Raw genomic sequence first — 18,739 nt, 5'->3', positions numbered from 1 at the left:
ATTTAGAAAATAGAAAAACTAAAATGCGCATCCAGGGAATCGAACCCTGGTCAGTACCGTGGGAGGGTACTATGATACCACTACACCAGATGCGCGTTTGTGATGTCGTATCCGAACTGTCTTAAATATATTCCATATCAATAAATGAGAAATTACTCACATTTAATAATCTTACTCCATATTTTTAGATAAAAAAAAAGAAAATTTCAAAATCAAGCTCCTCGCCAAATCAAAACAAAATATTATATTGTAAGCACAATTTATGGTACTTTTCCATTTTGGTAAAATATTACTTTTTCCATCACAGTTTATACTCCATCCTTTCCTTAATACATACTACTATCACTTTTAAAATTTTCTACTATCAAGGACGAGCTAGTCTTTTTTTTTTTTTTTTTAATGGCGGATGAGCTAGTTTGTTAACTTTATTCCATTCCTTTTTTAATGTACAACTAATTTTACTTTGAAAATAACCGAGGTTCGAACCGAGCCAATTCTTAACGAGTCGAGTCGAGCTCAGACAAGTTCGATTCGACTCGACTCATTTTCAGCCCTAATGGAAAATAAAATAAGCTTCCTAAAGTCTTCACTCCCCACCCAAGTCCTTCCATTCCTTTCACTTCCTCTTTCCTTAAACTTAGAGATTTACACTAGAGAGCATATCCATTAATCTTTTAGATTAATCCCAAGAAGAAAATAAAGGAAAAGAAAGTTGGCAGAAGTATCCCATGCTATATCTTTCCATCAAAGCATATATTCACTCAATTAACTTTTTGCTTTTCCACCAGAGGCCTAGTTTCTTTTTGTGCGTGGAATAATAAGCTCTTTCAATTTTATTTTTTCTTTCAGTGCAACAGATAATTTGTTTCATAACATTTTGCATCTTATCTAAAGGAATATAGGCACTTTTATTTAGATTCCATCGATCAGAACGAGACATCTATTATATGCATTTCATATTTGTCAAGTTGGTTTCACTGTAGGGAATCTAATTAGTTGGCATTCTCAAAACATATTTTAAAATATTTCATGTTGATTACCTTAGGAATCAAATCTTATTTAACATATACACAGCATCCTCTTTTTCCAAACATTTTCTATATAAAGCCTCACTTCCTTTCCTAAAGTTCTAATATCTTAGCCTCACACATTAAATGTGGATTTGTGTCACACACAAATTAAGAGTATATATAGGATGAAACCCCACATCCATGTCTCAGGTGAAAGTTCTCCGGCAAATGAGTTCAGAAAACCTGTCGGAGAGAAGCTTCATCTGGTTGATGAGGAAGGCGCGATGACAATCAATTACGAGGCTTCTAAGCAAGGTAGAGTTCAGGTGTATCAACCATTTGAGAGACGGAAATGGAGCCACCGTGCCGAAGATCCAATTAGAACTTTGATGTTCTTGGGGTCTTGGAATCACACATGACTATCTAACAAGTCATTCATTGGACTTTTGCCTTTAATCTGTGTTAAAATATAATAAAACTCCTATTAATTATATATAAAAATTGGGTGAAAATTGAATGAGTTTCTTATAGTCTCTTGTGTAAATAGTTAGTTAGTAATTAGTATTCTGTTAATACATGTTGTGGTGATGTAAAAATATTAAGGGTGTGGTGATGTAAAAATATTAAGGGTCTATTGTAGCTTGATGTGTTCCTCGTCTCAGCCTGATTAAATTTCTTATGAAAAACCACATATGTACCAGCAACTATAAAATAAAATCCTCATCTGAATGTGGCTGGACCTATGAATAATATCACGGTATATATAGTGTAATGTTATAATGTAATTAGTTTATTCTTTGCTCTCCTCTTTCTGAAGCTTGTCATCTGAGACTGAATTAGGCTCCATTCTACTATAATATTGGGTCATGTTAACTTGTGCCCTAAGGGCACATGTTAAGGAATCCAAAATGAGCAACTTTGCATTGGAAAGCATGATAATTTAACTTTTAAGAAGTTGACTTCACGATTTTTGATATGTATGCTTCTATAAAAGTTTCTTAACATATGCCCTTGAAGGCACAAGTTAACATTTGCCTTATAGTATTATTTATGCAGCTTGTGGTTTTGCCTTGAAAGCATATATTCACTCAATTAACTTTTTGCTTTTCCACCAGAGGCCTAGTTTCTTTTTGTGCGTGGAATAATAAGCTCTTTCAATTTTATTTTTTCTTTCAGTGCAACAGATAATTTGTTTCATAACATTTTGCATCTTATCTAAAGGAATATAGGCACTTTTATTTAGATTCCATCGATCAGAACGAGACATCTATTATATGCATTTCATATTTGTCAAGTTGGTTTCACTGTAGGGAATCTAATTAGTTGGCATTCTCAAAACATATTTTAAAATATTTCATGTTGATTACCTTAGGAATCAAATCTTATTTAACATATACACAGCATCCTCTTTTTCCAAACATTTTCTATATAAAGCCTCACTTCCTTTCCTAAAGTTCTAATATCTTAGCCTCACACATTAAATGTGGATTTGTGTCACACACAAATTAAGAGTATATATAGGATGAAACCCCACATCCATGTCTCAGGTGAAAGTTCTCCGGCAAATGAGTTCAGAAAACCTGTCGGAGAGAAGCTTCATCTGGTTGATGAGGAAGGCGCGATGACAATCAATTACGAGGCTTCTAAGCAAGGTAGAGTTCAGGTGTATCAACCATTTGAGAGACGGAAATGGAGCCACCGTGCCGAAGATCCAATTAGAACTTTGATGTTCTTGGGGTCTTGGAATCACACATGACTATCTAACAAGTCATTCATTGGACTTTTGCCTTTAATCTGTGTTAAAATATAATAAAACTCCTATTAATTATATATAAAAATTGGGTGAAAATTGAATGAGTTTCTTATAGTCTCTTGTGTAAATAGTTAGTTAGTAATTAGTATTCTGTTAATACATGTTGTGGTGATGTAAAAATATTAAGGGTGTGGTGATGTAAAAATATTAAGGGTCTATTGTAGCTTGATGTGTTCCTCGTCTCAGCCTGATTAAATTTCTTATGAAAAACCACATATGTACCAGCAACTATAAAATAAAATCCTCATCTGAATGTGGCTGGACCTATGAATAATATCACGGTATATATAGTGTAATGTTATAATGTAATTAGTTTATTCTTTGCTCTCCTCTTTCTGAAGCTTGTCATCTGAGACTGAATTAGGCTCCATTCTACTATAATATTGGGTCATGTTAACTTGTGCCCTAAGGGCACATGTTAAGGAATCCAAAATGAGCAACTTTGCATTGGAAAGCATGATAATTTAACTTTTAAGAAGTTGACTTCACGATTTTTGATATGTATGCTTCTATAAAAGTTTCTTAACATATGCCCTTGAAGGCACAAGTTAACATTTGCCTTATAGTATTATTTATGCAGCTTGTGGTTTTGCCTTGAAAGCATATATTCACTCAATTAACTTTTTGCTTTTCCACCAGAGGCCTAGTTTCTTTTTGTGCGTGGAATAATAAGCTCTTTCAATTTTATTTTTTCTTTCAGTGCAACAGATAATTTGTTTCATAACATTTTGCATCTTATCTAAAGGAATATAGGCACTTTTATTTAGATTCCATCGATCAGAACGAGACATCTATTATATGCATTTCATATTTGTCAAGTTGGTTTCACTGTAGGGAATCTAATTAGTTGGCATTCTCAAAACATATTTTAAAATATTTCATGTTGATTACCTTAGGAATCAAATCTTATTTAACATATACACAGCTTTAATCGATATGAAACTTTTACACAGCTTATTTTTCATGGATGAATAATACCACCAGCTTATTTAACATAATCAAATCTTATTTAACATATACACAGCTTATATCTTATTTAATCGATATGATTTAACCGATGCATACTTTTTCATCCATGAAAACCATATCGATTAAATCAACCTGGTCTCTATCTTTAAAGTTTGGCATTCTCCACATTCTAATGATCCTAATCTTGAATCTCCATACTCTGTACTTATTATTGATTGTTATGCTATCAATGAGGTCAAATTTTGCAGCCATAATTTCTGAAAAAGAAAATTAGAAACCAAACTGATGAAATTTATTGGTTAAATAGGAATCAAATTTGAATGAAGTTGTCTTGTCCACCCCCCCCCCCCCCCCCCGATGAACCAGTTCTCTAATACAACATTACAGGACAAGACACAAATCTCCAATATGCATAATTCTTATGGGATAGAAAGAAGAAAAGAAAGAAAAAAGTGACAACATTAAAATAGAAAACTTAGGGGAAGGAAAGCAAATTGTCACACATGTAAGGGAAAATAATCAATGACTTGATCTTCATTGTAATAATGTTCCATTGGTTTGATGTCTACCTCTCAGCATTTTAAGCAAAAAATTCACTTCTAAAATTGCATGAATGGGATCGTTTTTGAACATGGGTGTTTGGCGGTTAATACAATATGCAGGTAGTTTTAATTCCAAACAAAGTAACCAGTACAAGAAACAAGATCTTAGTAGTCAAGTTAACTTAATCCAGCACAACAACATACATAATTTTGTCTTTGAAGTTTCACAAAAAAACCGGAGAAAGGATACAATAAGTCTACAAGGTGACCTAACTCAATAAATAACTAACAACCTAAATTAATATCGACTAACCAAGAAAAAGTCGTTGTCATCAAGAACCTGAACGTCTTCAGTTCCAACAAAATGTTGACGACCTATTTCCTTCACCAAATTGGCAAATTCTATTCTTTTCTCTAATGGGAGAGGTACAAATGGCAACCTGAAAACTGGCCTGACAACTCCAAGTTGAGCAAGAGCCGTGTTCAAACCAATGGGATTTGGCATGTGGAAAAGCCAGTCAATCAAAGGCAAGAGCTTAGAATTCAATGTAGGATTTTTGCCCTCAAACATGAGTTCTCGCATTAAACCAGGAATCAGATTGCTTGCAACAGATATCACTCCAGTAGCTCCATAACCCCATCTAGCATCATGGCATTGATCATCGTTCCCGCTCCACACAACGATTCTATTATCAGTATACTCTTTGATCCTGTCATTTCCCACACATTCCTTGACACCAGCCAAGCAAGTATTTTGAGCTAAGTTTTGAATTACATGCGGTGGAATGTCTTGACCAGTTCGTGAAGGCACATTATATATGATCGTGGGTCCCATGGAAAGCACACTTTGAAAGTGAGCAACCATACCATCCAATGAGGTTTTGCCATAGTAAGGGTTTATATGAAGGGCACCATGCATTCCAACCGCAAAACCTTGCTCAGTGGCATGAATTGCTTCCCTTGTCGAGTTACTTCCAGTATTTCCAATAACCTTGATTTTCCCACCAAAACAATTAACTGTGTGCGCAATAAGCATTATGTGCTCTTCCCAGCTCATTAATTGACCTTCACCAGTTGTGCCACCAACAATAACACCTTCAACTCCACTCTCGATCTGCATATTTACCAAGGCATCGTATGCTTCAAGATCAAATCGACCATCAGGTAGGTATGGAGTTTTAATGGCAGTTATCAATCTCAGACACTTAATGTCCTCTGTACAAGTCCTGTAAATACAATATATAGCTTCATTAGTCCAAAATTTGTGATTCCATGATTAAAACAAAAGCAACAACACAAATAGGCAGCCAGAAGCAAGCGAGACCACCTTTTAAATATACTCCTTAGAACATGCAGCGGTACAGTTGCAGTTTATAAAAAAAATATAAATCAATGTAAAATAACTTTGCAGATCAAAGAACTAGTCAACCTTGTATGTCAAAACAAAATCTCAAATTGAATGATAGAGGAAAAACAAATCCAAATTAGTGGAAATAAGCAAGAAGCTATTGTTTAAATCTCCCGTTTCATCATAAATCACAATATCATATTGTAAAACCATATTTGTGTCTCTTCCAGAAAATAAAAAGATGAAAACAAATGGAAAATATATAATTTAGTATGAAAACTAATGCCAACCCCACTTAGTGGAATAATGCTTGGCTTTTTATGCTGTAGTATCAAAACTAATGAATGTGGCACAGTAAATTCATTATTCAACCAACCTATTTTTCATCTCAAAACTCCGCATTGGGAGGTGGAAATTGGATTTCACAGCTGCTTGTGTAGGCCTCCAGTAAGAGTTCCTGAATAATCATACAGACAAACATTAAATAAAAAAAATTGGATTGATAATACAAGATTGAAATGTTATCAACAGCACAATCAATATCAATCACGGGCCTCATACATGCTAACAAAATCTAAGATACAGGAATGGTCATATGTATCAACCTTAGCTAAATTATACTCTCAATGCAAAGACATAGTAGACTCAAAGCATACCCTTCATCATCATTAAAATCATACATATCAAATATGCATTTGAAACTCCGTTTATTTCATCGAATTCATTATTTTCACAAATGACACATTTTTTTCATTCATTCCAAAATCAAATTCAGCTGCAATCCACATGCATATAGACAAATCAAACAGAACAAAAAAAAATGTTCAAAAATAAATTCAATAAACATGCATAAATACATTTCAGTCATTCAGATTTCAAAATAAAGAAAACGGAAAATTTGAACCTGGTGTTTTTGTTAGTAGTAAGATCGGAAGGATGAACCGGAAAACCGGATCCTCTGAAGCAGACACCAGTATAGCTCTTCAATGTAGCCATACCTCAGTGAACTTGAAATCGAGCTGCTGTGGAGAAGACGGTGGTTGGCGGCGATGTGAGAGCCTAACTGAAAAAAAACCTTCGCGGTTTACTGAGAAACCTAACTGATAGAAATGAAATGAATTGGGCCCGGGCAACAAGATAGTGGGCTCGGCCTGAAATCATGGGCTTTTTATTTTGAGGATTGCTATTCTCTCTTTTGTTTTTGCTCTTTTCCGTACGACGTGAGTTAATTCGCATTCGCGGTTCACCTTTTTTATGGGAATGAGCAATTCTAGTTGGGAGAAGAGCAATTCTACTTTATTTTAGACCAAAGTGGCTAACAAATTTTAGAGTTAAGAGTTTTTTTTTGCGTTTTTCTCCGTGAGTCAGAGACCACTCTACCAGTGAGGTGCACATCCAAGGACCAAAATAGATGTTTGCCCTTGAAACAAATACTTTTCTTCGTATCGAATTAAGTGTCTCATTTGAGTTTTACATGATTATTAAGAAAATTGATTAGCATGATTAATAATGTTGATTTTAATGGTAAAATGTGTTGATTTTATTTCCTATAAAATTAATATGAATTTAACTAAATTTAGACAACATTAGATACTACTCCAAACATGTGGTTGTAACTTATAATTTATACCTAATAACAAATTATATTTGTGGTCGGTTTTCTTAGATGTTTCGTAGTTAATAATTCGTTTTTTCAACCTTTAAATACTAGGTTTAAATCCATGACACAAAAAAATAAGACGCATAAGGTGGATTATCTCCTTTAAACCAAAGTTTTTACAAAAGAAATTCAAGTCAAATCTCTCAACAGCTGATTCAAATCCCTTACCAATCAAGTCATTGTTGGTAGTTGTATCCCCACTTAAGTATCAAACAAATGAGTTGGGCCTATATTAAATCAAATCAAACCCTTGGCATCATTTTTGGGATGTTAGATGCAATGTTCCTCACTATAGTGACTAGACTAGATTGCCTTACCGACCACAGTGTGTGGCATTCTTTATCTAAGTGTGTTTCATGTTATTTTGGTAATTCATTTAGTACGGAAATTAAAGTGGGTATGACGCATTGCATTAGCATTATGCAAAGATAGTTGAGTAATGAAAAAAAGACCAAAAAGAGTGTGAGTGGCTGACTTAATAGGACAAAACAATATCCATCCATCAATGTTTAGTGAAAAAGTTATGACCGCCACTCTCTCTTGGATTATATTGGACAATGTTTAGTGATGTTATTTTGAGAACATGCTATCTCCTACTCCTAGCATGAGTTAATGCTCTCATTAGCGTACAGCATAGTGGTACTTCTGGTACTTGTATGATAGTTGATATAAGCAGATAATTCGACCAGCTCCATCACACGCAGGGGTGCATTTATAAACGGTTTATTCTAAAAATAAAAATTAGTTTCCCGACATTCCTTGACTGATAAATTTATGAATTCTTCTCTGATTACATTACATGTTACTGATGTTAGAACTTGTGTAGGATGATCATAATCAAGTTTGAACAATGAAAAAGATGATGAATACAATAAGTTTCAACATAGATTTTGCCCCGCCCGCATATAATCACATGGAATTATGCAACGAAAAAAATAGCGATTCCTTTGTCATGTGTTTGAATGAAGATTTTTTTTTACAACGTTGACATATCTTAGCATGTTACTCCCTCCGTCCCGGAATAATTGACCTATTTTCTAAAAAAAAGTGTCTCAAAATAACTGACTCATTTCAATTTTCAATACAACTTTCATCATTCCCAATACAATATAACACTAAATAATACTACTTTTATCATTCCCAATACAATATATTCCACTTTCCCCTTTATTTATACACTTTTCTTAATCTGTGTGAAAAACCAAAGTAGGTCAATTAAACCGGGACGGAGGGAGTAGTTGTTATGATCCTTTTTTTTTTTTTTTTTAAGATTTGAACCCTTAATCTTTAACTTTTCAGCCCATCTACTCTCTTAGTTCAAACCAGTTGAGTTATCCAACCTCAAAAATATTTTTAACTTAACGTAGTATTTTAAAATAATTCAAATTCTTCGATGTAAATTTTTATGTTTTGATGATAAATTCGATAAATTTTCAAAATGAATAAATTTTATAATTGTTGTATCAAAGTTAAATTTACGAAGTTTCAAACACCAATGAAATTTCAATTTAGATGTTAGCTAAATGGTAAGAGTTTAGTTATGAAGCACAGATACTTCTCGAATTAGACGGGTCCCTGTGTTAGACATGTGTCATGTTCGACACCTATACAGTGTCGGCATATTAGTGTTTGTATCGTATCTGATGTCCGTGTCAATATCCGTACTTCAAAGGTGTTCAGCCTTGTAACCGCATGAAACAAAGTTCAAATACAAAGTTTGTAAAATGGTTTAATTAACATTTGGTATTGGGATATTTCAAAAAATAAATTATGGATTTGTAAAGTGTCCCGTTATGGCAAAAAATTGCTAGGAATCTAGGGTGGTGGTTCTTAATCGGGTTCAAAGAGAAAATAATCATTTCTTCGTCAAGTCTACAGCTGTACCAAGTTGCTGTGGATATTTGTTAAAAAAAAAGTTTGTGGATGTCACTAGTAAAAATTGTTCTTATACAAGAATCTAGTTTTTATCACTAAAAACTTCTAAATGAACAACAATAAGAGATGGAAATACTACTTGCTGGACTTATTCTGAATTCATGGAGGCTATATCCGTTGAAATTGGTTTCAAAGTTGTTTGTAGTTTGTTATTTGTCCTACGTTGTTCAGGTTTTTGGATCGTTGAGTGTATAAGAGCATCTCCAATGGGAGAGCTTTATCTTGATTGCTTATGATATTTTTTGTGGGTCCAAACTGCCACATTGCATCTAAGCAATCTCTAAGCAATTTTAACCATTTTTACTCCAATGGTGATCCCAATAAGCAACCTATACTTGACCCCTTCAATTTATATTTTTTTATTTCACTTAATTTTATTCAAATTTAAATATTAATTCAATTAATTTTGTTAGTATGTAGAAATATATATAAAAAGAAACTTAGACATTTTTCTTAGTATGTAGAAATATACATAAAAAAAATTAGGGTTAAATATGCTTTTAGCCCCTATAAATATGTCAACTTTTCGTTTTAGTCCCTCTAAAATTTTCCATCGACTTTTAGTCCCTATAAAATTTTCAATCGCTACTTTCGGTCCCTATTTTTAATTTAATTTTTGTATTTTTTAATGAAATTGTGCAGAAATGTGTAAAGTATTCTAAAAAAAATTTCTAAAAAAAATTAGATATTTTTAACAAAACACAAATTAAATATGAATTTTTAACCGTAAAAAATATGAAAATTCATATTAAATTCATGTTTTGTCAAAAAATTCTGAATTTTTCTTTGAGCTATATCTTTTGGGATGAGATTTAAATCTATTTAATAGTATCATTGGAATAAATTCTTAGTGGAGTTCTTAAATCTAATTTGGCATACTAAATTCACCATGAAATAGTTAAGATAATGTTGATCATTATCTAATGTGGCATACTAAATTCACCATGAAATAGTTAAGATAATGTTGATCATGCTCTAAAATTCACGAGGTCGGGCCTTTTTTATACTCACATGTGTTATATGAGATTGTTTCTGTTGTTATCGACTAATTCCATTCTTCTAAATAATCCTTCCACTCATCATTTTACTCTCTACACTTGATTTGAGTAGTTACCCTTTCATTTGCATCAATACTCAATCAAGCTATTAAAGTTGCTACTTTAGCTTACAAAAAAAAAAAAATGGGTCATGCTGCATGAAACAAATTTTATCTTAAAATCAGGATGAGTACAAATTGGTTGATGAAAGGCAAATTATTTTACAACAACCAACTTTATGATTGAACAAAACATCAAAGTCATCATGATGACAAATTAAAAAGTAGTGAATTATTTAAGAGTCCTTTAATTAGGACCCCATTTAGGATCTCTAGGACTAAAAAAAGAAGCCGAAACTTTAGACTTAAGCAACTTAAGTGCTTTCTTAGACTTAATACATCTTGGAGTTTTGTACTGATTAATTGAAGCCCCTTTAGTAATAAACAAATCCATCAATGCCTCAAAAGTTCCTGGCTCCACCACACGTATCTCTAACGGTCCAACAGATTTATCATTGGTACGACATCTTCTGTATACGTAGTCCAATTCCTCTTCAACTGCAATGCAACATTCTTGTAGCACATTTGGGTCAAGTTGGTCCACTTTTGTACCATAATGAAGAATTTCCCAGTACAATACGTAGTGTCCTGGTACTGAAGAAATATCAGCATAGCTAGTGTATTCCACTAGGAGTGCATCATAGGGCTCTAATAACTTTTTGGCCATTGTCACACTTCTATGTAAATCCTCTTCATTTGTCTTTTCACTGTCAATGCTTATTACTACGTTTCTTCTACATATGAATCGAAATTGTGGGGCTTTGTTGTGGAAAGCAACCACTTGAAGTACATCACCAACTCTGTATCTATACAGCCCTGTAAATTAATTGAGATGATATTATACGTATATTAGTAAATGAATATAATGATTTAAACAAATTGGTTATTTTACTTGGATTTCAAAACCCAATGCAGCTCAATTTATATAAGAATATGGGCTGTGTGCGGTCACAAGTCGTCTCTGCACTCACTCCACCATACCTGAAGATTAGATGGTCCAGATTTTAAGCTCGGTATTTTAGATTTAAAAAATAATCGAAATTTGTATTGCAATTTGGACCGTCCAGTCTTGACCGGACACACAAATATGCCTCAATTAATTAGGAGCTTACTTACCAGCAAAGGTAGTGATGACAAGCTCATAAAAGCAACCAATCTTGACATTCACTAAATCCACAAGCTTATCATTAGGGACTTGTTCATTTTCATCAAAATCCATCAACAGTGTCCCATTATGTCCAAGAGGAATGAATTCAAAGTAACCCATATTAGGCAACAGTGTAAATGCAACATCACCAGGGTCACTCAAAGGTTTCAAATTCACCCCAAAATAACACTCAGAAGAAGCATACATAGTACAAACCAAATGCAATTTCCCCTCACAATAATGTTCCAAAGCAGGAACATATTGAGCCATAGAACCTGTAACAACTGCTTCAATATACTTTGCTTTTGGCCAAAGCTTACACAGAATTCCCTTCCAACACTTTTGGCTACAAATTTTACTGATTTCATCAGCAAGACATGGATCAGGAGATGAAAGTAGTGTAGACATCGATGAACGACATGACGGGTCTGTTATAAAGGAATTTAAATGTCCATTTCTTATGTCGTCACATAGTTTTCTCCAATTACGTTCAAGGAATGAAATTGCTCTTAGAAATGCTGAAGCAAAGACGGCGCCTAGCCTTAGAATTTGACGATGGTGAATTAGGCCTGCTAGGAGCTGGCAATGCATGCTTTGGTTGATGTCATTGCAGAGAATGGTTTGGTCAGGGCTTGTGAAATCATTCCAAGGGTCGTGTGTTCTGCATTTGAAGTGTTTGCTTTTGTAGTAACTTGTTAATACACTTCTTGCTGGTAATCCACATGGTGTGGATTTTTCTGCTTTCACAAAGTAAAGATACATGGCCTTGCCTTCGTCAAGGTCCGGAACATACCTAAAATAAAATGAAAAAAATGTTATAGAAACAATCATGATTAAAGTCAAACGTTTTTAATGATGCGATGAATATGATTGATTCACGGTGTAAAAATAAAACATTGTTAAAATTAAATCTTACTGTTATTACTATTGGAGTGAAATAGTTGAGGAAATTCATTGTGGTTAGTTTTAGTGGAGGGATTTGGTAATTGTTTGTAAGAATATGCGTGATCAATATGCATGTAGCACTTGTCAAGTCGCACTTGCTAGCTACTATAGTGAGCATGCATTATGATCCTTTTGTATAGTGCAAATACATAACAAACAAAACGTAACTAATGCATGGTGATGGGGCCCTTCATCCACTAATCAACTCTTTTTCAATCGTATCTTTTCATCTTATCCTTTTCTTTGCTCATTTACTTAATTAGGATGGATGAAAATCATGAGTGGAGACTAATTATATTAAACCAAACAGTTTAAGATTTTTTTTCTTAATTTATTTCAAGATTTTTATGTGTTGAATATTTTTTTTTTCTCGACATCAAATCCTAGTAACATGTACTATGAGTAATTTGGAGTTTGGTCCAAGAGTCAATAAAGTCAGATTGTTCAAGTTATTTAGATATTATTTGTGGATTTAACCTTAACTGAAGCGGTGAAGCCCATTAACTATTTGAGTTTAACTAATCGATTTTAACCATGTTGAAATCTTAAGTAGATGATGAAAATTTGAATGGTATTTAAATGCATGGAAAAGGATATGAAAAATAGTGTTGTCTATACATAATACATGCATATAATCATGGAAAAAAAAAAGAATAAGAAAGTTGTGTAGTTGTAAGTATATTAACTGATTCATGATTGGCATGATAAGATTGTACACAAAGGTACGTCGATCAAGATCTTCAGCAATTGATGGCATCAATTTAGGCTCTCCAGCTGATGTTCCTGAACTGCATGCACATACCATATGATTAAGATTGTTAAAGAAACATATTAAATACTAACACTAATATATACTAGTGCCAAAACAATTACCTGCATAACATTTCTGTTATTGGTTGACCAGTGATGAGAGAAGAGTCTTCACCATTTGCAATTCTCTGAATATATGGAAAGATTCCTTCGTAACTAATAACTGGAACACAACGCTTAAACTCTTTTAAATCTGTTTTAAATGTTTCACTCTTCATATACTGATTTAAATACTCAGTTTCCTTATTTTGTGTTAAGATCTGTTTCAAAAGGTTATCTTGAACCTCACCAGCATTTATTGTTAGCCTCTCTATCTCCTTAAGTGCTTCTTCACCTTTGTACTCCAATTTCTTTCCGTCCATGTCCACCAAAAAGAAGAGAACTACCAAAGCTTGAATTGTATAGCTTTAGACTGGTGTATGCAGTGTATATATAGATAGGTATATGTGTGCTATTATGGAGAATTGTAACATAAAGTCATTGAGTAATGATACATAGACACCCTAAGGTGTCAATACACCCCTTAACATCCACACAAAAATTTGACACATGGCTACGTGGACCCCGCACAAACACACTTTCTCTTTCTTCTCCTCTTCTCTCTTCCTAATTAATGCATGGGGTGTACAAGGGTGTATGAGAATAAAGGGTGTCTATATAACATCTTCTAAAGTCATTTGGGCACATGACAGTATGGCACTCACTTGTAAATTGTTTTTATTGATTTTAAATAAAAACATAACATCATCTTTTTTTTTGTTACAAAAACATAACATTATCTAAGTTTAAATATAGTTTTGGTCTAATCAAAGACACTTCATCCGGAATTAAATATAAGCAAAAATAGTAATTGAAAAGTAATACATCAACTTTTCAACTATCATCTTTTGTTTTAGTCCTCATAGCGAAATTTGAGTAAATTGTAGGGCTTTGTCTGACATTCACAAGTAAAATATAGTCTTGCATCATGCATAAATGTCTTTATTAGATCAATAAGTCATGTCATATTTCATTTAATTTAATGGTGGAATTTATTGATCCAAAGAAAGAAAAAAAAACTAGCTTGTGTGTGATACAAGACTTGTCTCACTTGAACACCGTAGAATTGATCAAGTTGTAAATAATCATTTTGACCCTCGAAATTGCAAGATTCGAGCAATTTAGTCCTTCAAATTTATGAAAATAGCAAAGTTGTCTCTGAAATTAAAGATCAATCAACTCATTAGTTTTGATGGATGTTTGCAAATTTGTCTCTAAAATTTAGTCCTGGAATGATTCAAATTTCTATAGTGAATTCTTGAGTGAAAACCATTGAGGGGTTGAGATAGAAAATTAGAGAAACTAGGGATTGCTCTTGTTGAGAAATTGAGGATGATTTCACAGTCACTTTTGTAACTCTCTTGAGTGAAAGGGAAATGGTAAAAATTATGGTATGGTCTTGTCGAGTTCTTGAAGCTAATTTCTTGTAACTTTTTTTTTTATCTTTTGTAAAAGACTCATTGATAGTGAATCGCATAGTTGCTCTCTCCAATATATGTATGTCATTTTTGGGCCAAACTGTTTAGACAATCACATGGTAATCCTCTACTCTCTTTATCATTATCTTTGGATTGATTGTTTCTATTATTCATACGCATTGGTTCTAGGTTCTTTCTAGGTTGAATTTTTCTTTGTTTGGACTGTTTAGTTTTGATTCTCATTGTTATTTGTTCAATTTTTTTTTTGTGAATTAACAATAATAGATCTTAATAATATGTAAAATATTTGATTTTAGTCGCTCAAATATGATTAACATAAAGACTAGTAATACGTAAAATATTTTATTTTAGTCGCTCAAATATGATTTAAATAAAGACTTTTTTTTTAATGGCAAAATATATATGTGTATATATATATATATATATATATATATATATATATATATATATATATATAATAAAAGATACCAGCAACTGTACAAATACATCAAAAGGTCGTCCAAAAGACGCCCAACACACACCACTAGGGTAAACGTCTAACCCCACATGCAGGGAGGGAGAGAAACCCCAGAAGCACCACCAAAACAAAACAAAACAGCAAGGAAAACGAAGAGACACCGAAGAGGCACCCCCGAAAAAGAACCACCACAGACGCCGCACCCTGCAAGGAAAAAAAACACAAGGAAAAAAACCTAGGGAGCCACGACGGGAAGGTAGAGGCAATGCACCCACACCTAACCCCCCCCCCCCCCCCCCCCCCCCCCACCCCACCCCACACACACACACACACACACAACCGCAGGACCACAGACACCGCAAACACCCTACCGCTGCCAACAAAGGATGGGATGCACCTCCCACTCATAGAAGGAGCAGGGACTGGCAGGGTACTTAGCCAGGAACCACTTTCAAGCTAAGAGTTTCGCTCTGTCCACCACAGGCCCCTCACTAAGGATGCCACCAGAAAAAATAAGATCATTCTGGGACGTCCAGACGGTCCAAATAACAGCATGCCGAACAAGAAGTAAACTCATTCTAACACGCTTCCCCCTACCTAAACCTGTAAAGGAAAGAAACTGCTGCGCTAGCCCCATATGGATAACAAAATCCCAACCCAACCACCTAGAGACCTGGAAAGGAAAGACTAAAATGTATATTATACCCATTTGATTTTGGTAATGGATAGATGGTTGGTTAGAAGATGGAAGTTATTATGTCTATTCTTCAATATCATGAAAGATGGTGAAATATATGTATATACCAATTACATGTTTGTGGTTCTAGTTCTCCACGGCTATATATTCTTGTCTGCACTCTCTTAAAGCATGGGAATAAATGGGAAAAGAACATAAAACGCTTTCAAATGATATGTTTGTGTTCTCAGCCTTTCAAATTGAACCACTAAAATTTTCTTTTTTTATTTCGATTACTTTTTTAAGAATTTCTTTCAATAACTTGGCTTGTATATAACTTGATGCTAGCTTTTGTCCAAAAAAAAAAAACCTGTTGTTAGCTGGTAGCTGCCAGTCCAAAAATCATATCATCAAACAAATAAGTTGTAATAGCATCAAACGATCATTCATAGCCTCCATTAAAAAGGTTATTCTTGATAGCTTGCAAGCTAAAAAAAAAAAAAAAAAAAACCCTAATATCTTGCAATAGTTCTTAAATATATGAATTAGATCTTTTTTATTTCACTATTGGCGAAATAAAATGAAATTTGATTACCAAGAGACTTGCAGACCACCTCTTAATCCAAATTCTTGTGACCTTTAGGGCTCATTTGGTGTTAATGTATAAGAGACGCATTATGATAAATGTATCATATCATGTATCCATATCTAATGTTTGATGATGATACAAGTTAATTGTAAAACTTATCAAATCATGTCTCTTTGGTTAAAAAACTTATTATGAATAAGAGATATGTTAGAACCAATATAATAAAAAAATCATATTAAATTAAAAAAATAGTTTTTAAAAATATATATGATTTAACCTACTTGGGTTGGCCTGACGATGTTGACTTGGAACTTTGGAGTGTGTTGTAATTTAAATAATCGAAAGAAACTGATAACTTAATAAAATGATAATATTTAAAAAATAATTATAAAAATTACTAAAATATGAATATTAATTTAATACTTTTAACAAATTAAATATAATTTTCTTAAAAGGGCAGTTTTGTCATTTACATATAATAAATAAAATTCCATTTTTTAGCTTATCTAGCATATATAATAGAATTATTTAGTACTCGTAATTTTTAAAAAAAATGAAATTGTTTATTTAATAGTGACAATAAAATTTTATTATAATTATATAAAAGTATTTAAGTATTTATTTAATTATTTATTCAACTCCCATGACCTTGGGTTTATGTTTTTCATCTTTAACTAATTTTTTTTCAACGTTATAGGGTCTCTCTTCTCCCTCCAATTCGCTCCAACTCTCGTTAACATATTGGACTAATATTTTCAAATAAAAATATAATTTAACCTTTTTTTTTTTAAAGCACTTTTTGTGATATTTTACTCATATTTATCGTATAAAATAACAAAACTCTATAACAACAAACATTATAATTATTCTCTCAAAAAATAAAATAAAACGAACATTAAAAACATTTTTTTGCTATGAGAGTTGAACATCTAATTTCATAGAAACAGTCCTGATTTTGTCGCATCTCTTATGCCTCCGATTTTAAGAGAAGAAAGGAAGGGGCGAGGGAGGGAGGGAGAGAGATTCCATATTTGTTAGAAGCATGCATGTATAGGAGAGTATATATTCATTAAAAACAAAATTGTCAACTTCAAGCAAACTTGGTGGAGCATAATTCATTATGCTTAGCAAAATTTCAAGCAAGAGAACAACACGAATTAATTTATATATTTAGAGCATCTTTAATGGAGTTCCTTACTTAACAAGGACTACTCTCTGTTAAGGACTCTCTGTTGGAGGAAGAAAAAAAGAGTATCTATTAAGTAACATGCAACTATATAAAAACTCTCTCATACGCAACTAACGAGTCTCACGTTTAAAAGAAATAATAAAATATGTATAATTTGGTCCCACTTTTAAAAGAAGTAATATTTTATAAGGTAATTTATAATTTAATAAATAAATTACTTTTATATAATGATGTAAAGTTAGCGAGACCTATTTAAGCATTTTTCATTTGAGTCCATATTAGTGTATTGTCATTAGAATCATTAAGTCCTTTTTTTTTGTCAAGTAGCCTAGTGGCTAGAGCTCACACAATTAAGAGCTCACACAATTAAATTGTGGAGTTTTTTTTTTGTCAAGTAGCCTAGTGGCTAGAGCTCACACAATTAATTCATTTGAGTCCATATTAGTGTATTGTCATTAGAATCATTAAGTCCTTTTTTTTTTTGTCAAGTAGCCTAGTGGCTAGAGCTCACACAATTAAATTGTGGAGTTTTTTTTTTGTCAAGTAGCCTAGTGGCTAGAGCTCACACAATTAAATTGTGGAGAAGTGGAGTGTCTGGGGTTCGAACCCCGGCCCCTGCATATAATATGCAATATCCCTACCAACTGAGCTAAGCTCACGGGGATAGAGTCATTGAGTCCTTAAAAAAATTATAAATAAATGAGGTGTACATGTGGATTCATCAAATGAGTCTATATTAATAGGCTACCATTGTAGATGCTCTTATCATTGTTATGTATTTCATATCATTATTTCCTTCTTGTCATTATAGATTTCTCATTGTTATGCATTTTTCTAAGTTATGTACTTCTCATCAATGTTTACTTCTTATGATGATATTTAATTAAAATTAATTTATTTTACTTTTTATATGGAGTGGGAGTTGCATGTACACACCCCTCGTCGTTCCAGTCAACAAGTGAGGCTTCAACCACCATACAACCACCGTATCAAACTACATCGGTAGTCATATTCTGATCAGATACGATCAGTTTACCTTTTTTCTTAAATATGCAAGTGTATCCGAATATTAAGC

General features: G+C 33.0%; 2 protein-coding genes and 1 non-coding gene across 4 annotated transcripts; all 3 read right to left on the bottom strand.

Moving 5' to 3' along the window:
- Nucleotides 1-24: 24 nt before the first annotated feature.
- Nucleotides 25-95, bottom strand: TRNAG-CCC (transfer RNA glycine (anticodon CCC)). The gene has a single exon. It is a non-coding gene; the product is annotated as a tRNA-Gly (tRNA).
- A 4,388-nt stretch (nt 96-4,483) lies between these two features.
- On the bottom strand, nt 4,484-6,763 carry LOC146957629 (4-hydroxy-tetrahydrodipicolinate synthase, chloroplastic). Its single transcript, XM_085737762.1, has 3 exons — nt 6,587-6,763; nt 6,059-6,139; nt 4,484-5,560 (listed from the first exon to the last, which is right to left on the bottom strand). Exons 1-3 carry the CDS (start codon nt 6,676-6,678, stop codon nt 4,633-4,635), a joined length of 1,101 nt encoding a protein of 366 aa, XP_085593888.1. The 5' UTR covers nt 6,679-6,763; the 3' UTR covers nt 4,484-4,632.
- A 3,706-nt stretch (nt 6,764-10,469) lies between these two features.
- Nucleotides 10,470-13,678, bottom strand: GH3.9 (putative indole-3-acetic acid-amido synthetase GH3.9). 2 transcript variants are annotated; one of them, XM_085737481.1, is made up of 5 exons: nt 13,565-13,678; nt 13,339-13,438; nt 13,152-13,253; nt 11,490-12,313; nt 10,470-11,189 (listed from the first exon to the last, which is right to left on the bottom strand). In XM_085737481.1, the coding sequence occupies exons 1-5, from the start codon at nt 13,635-13,637 to the stop codon at nt 10,621-10,623; spliced, it is 1,668 nt and encodes a 555-aa protein (XP_085593607.1). In that variant the 5' UTR covers nt 13,638-13,678; the 3' UTR covers nt 10,470-10,620. The 2 variants fall into 2 exon arrangements, with proteins under 2 accessions (XP_085593607.1, XP_085593600.1); XM_085737474.1 differs by having other exon boundaries at nt 13,339-13,678.
- Nucleotides 13,679-18,739: the final 5,061 nt, after the last annotated feature.

The sequence above is a fragment of the Medicago sativa genome, chromosome 1 (genome assembly GCF_051527215.1).
Source record: "Medicago sativa cultivar Bolivia chromosome 1, Bolivia_mono, whole genome shotgun sequence".
NCBI lineage: Eukaryota > Viridiplantae > Streptophyta > Magnoliopsida > Fabales > Fabaceae > Medicago > Medicago sativa.
Note: the sequence above shows the minus strand (reverse complement) of the source record. Positions and strands in the feature narration are given on the sequence as shown.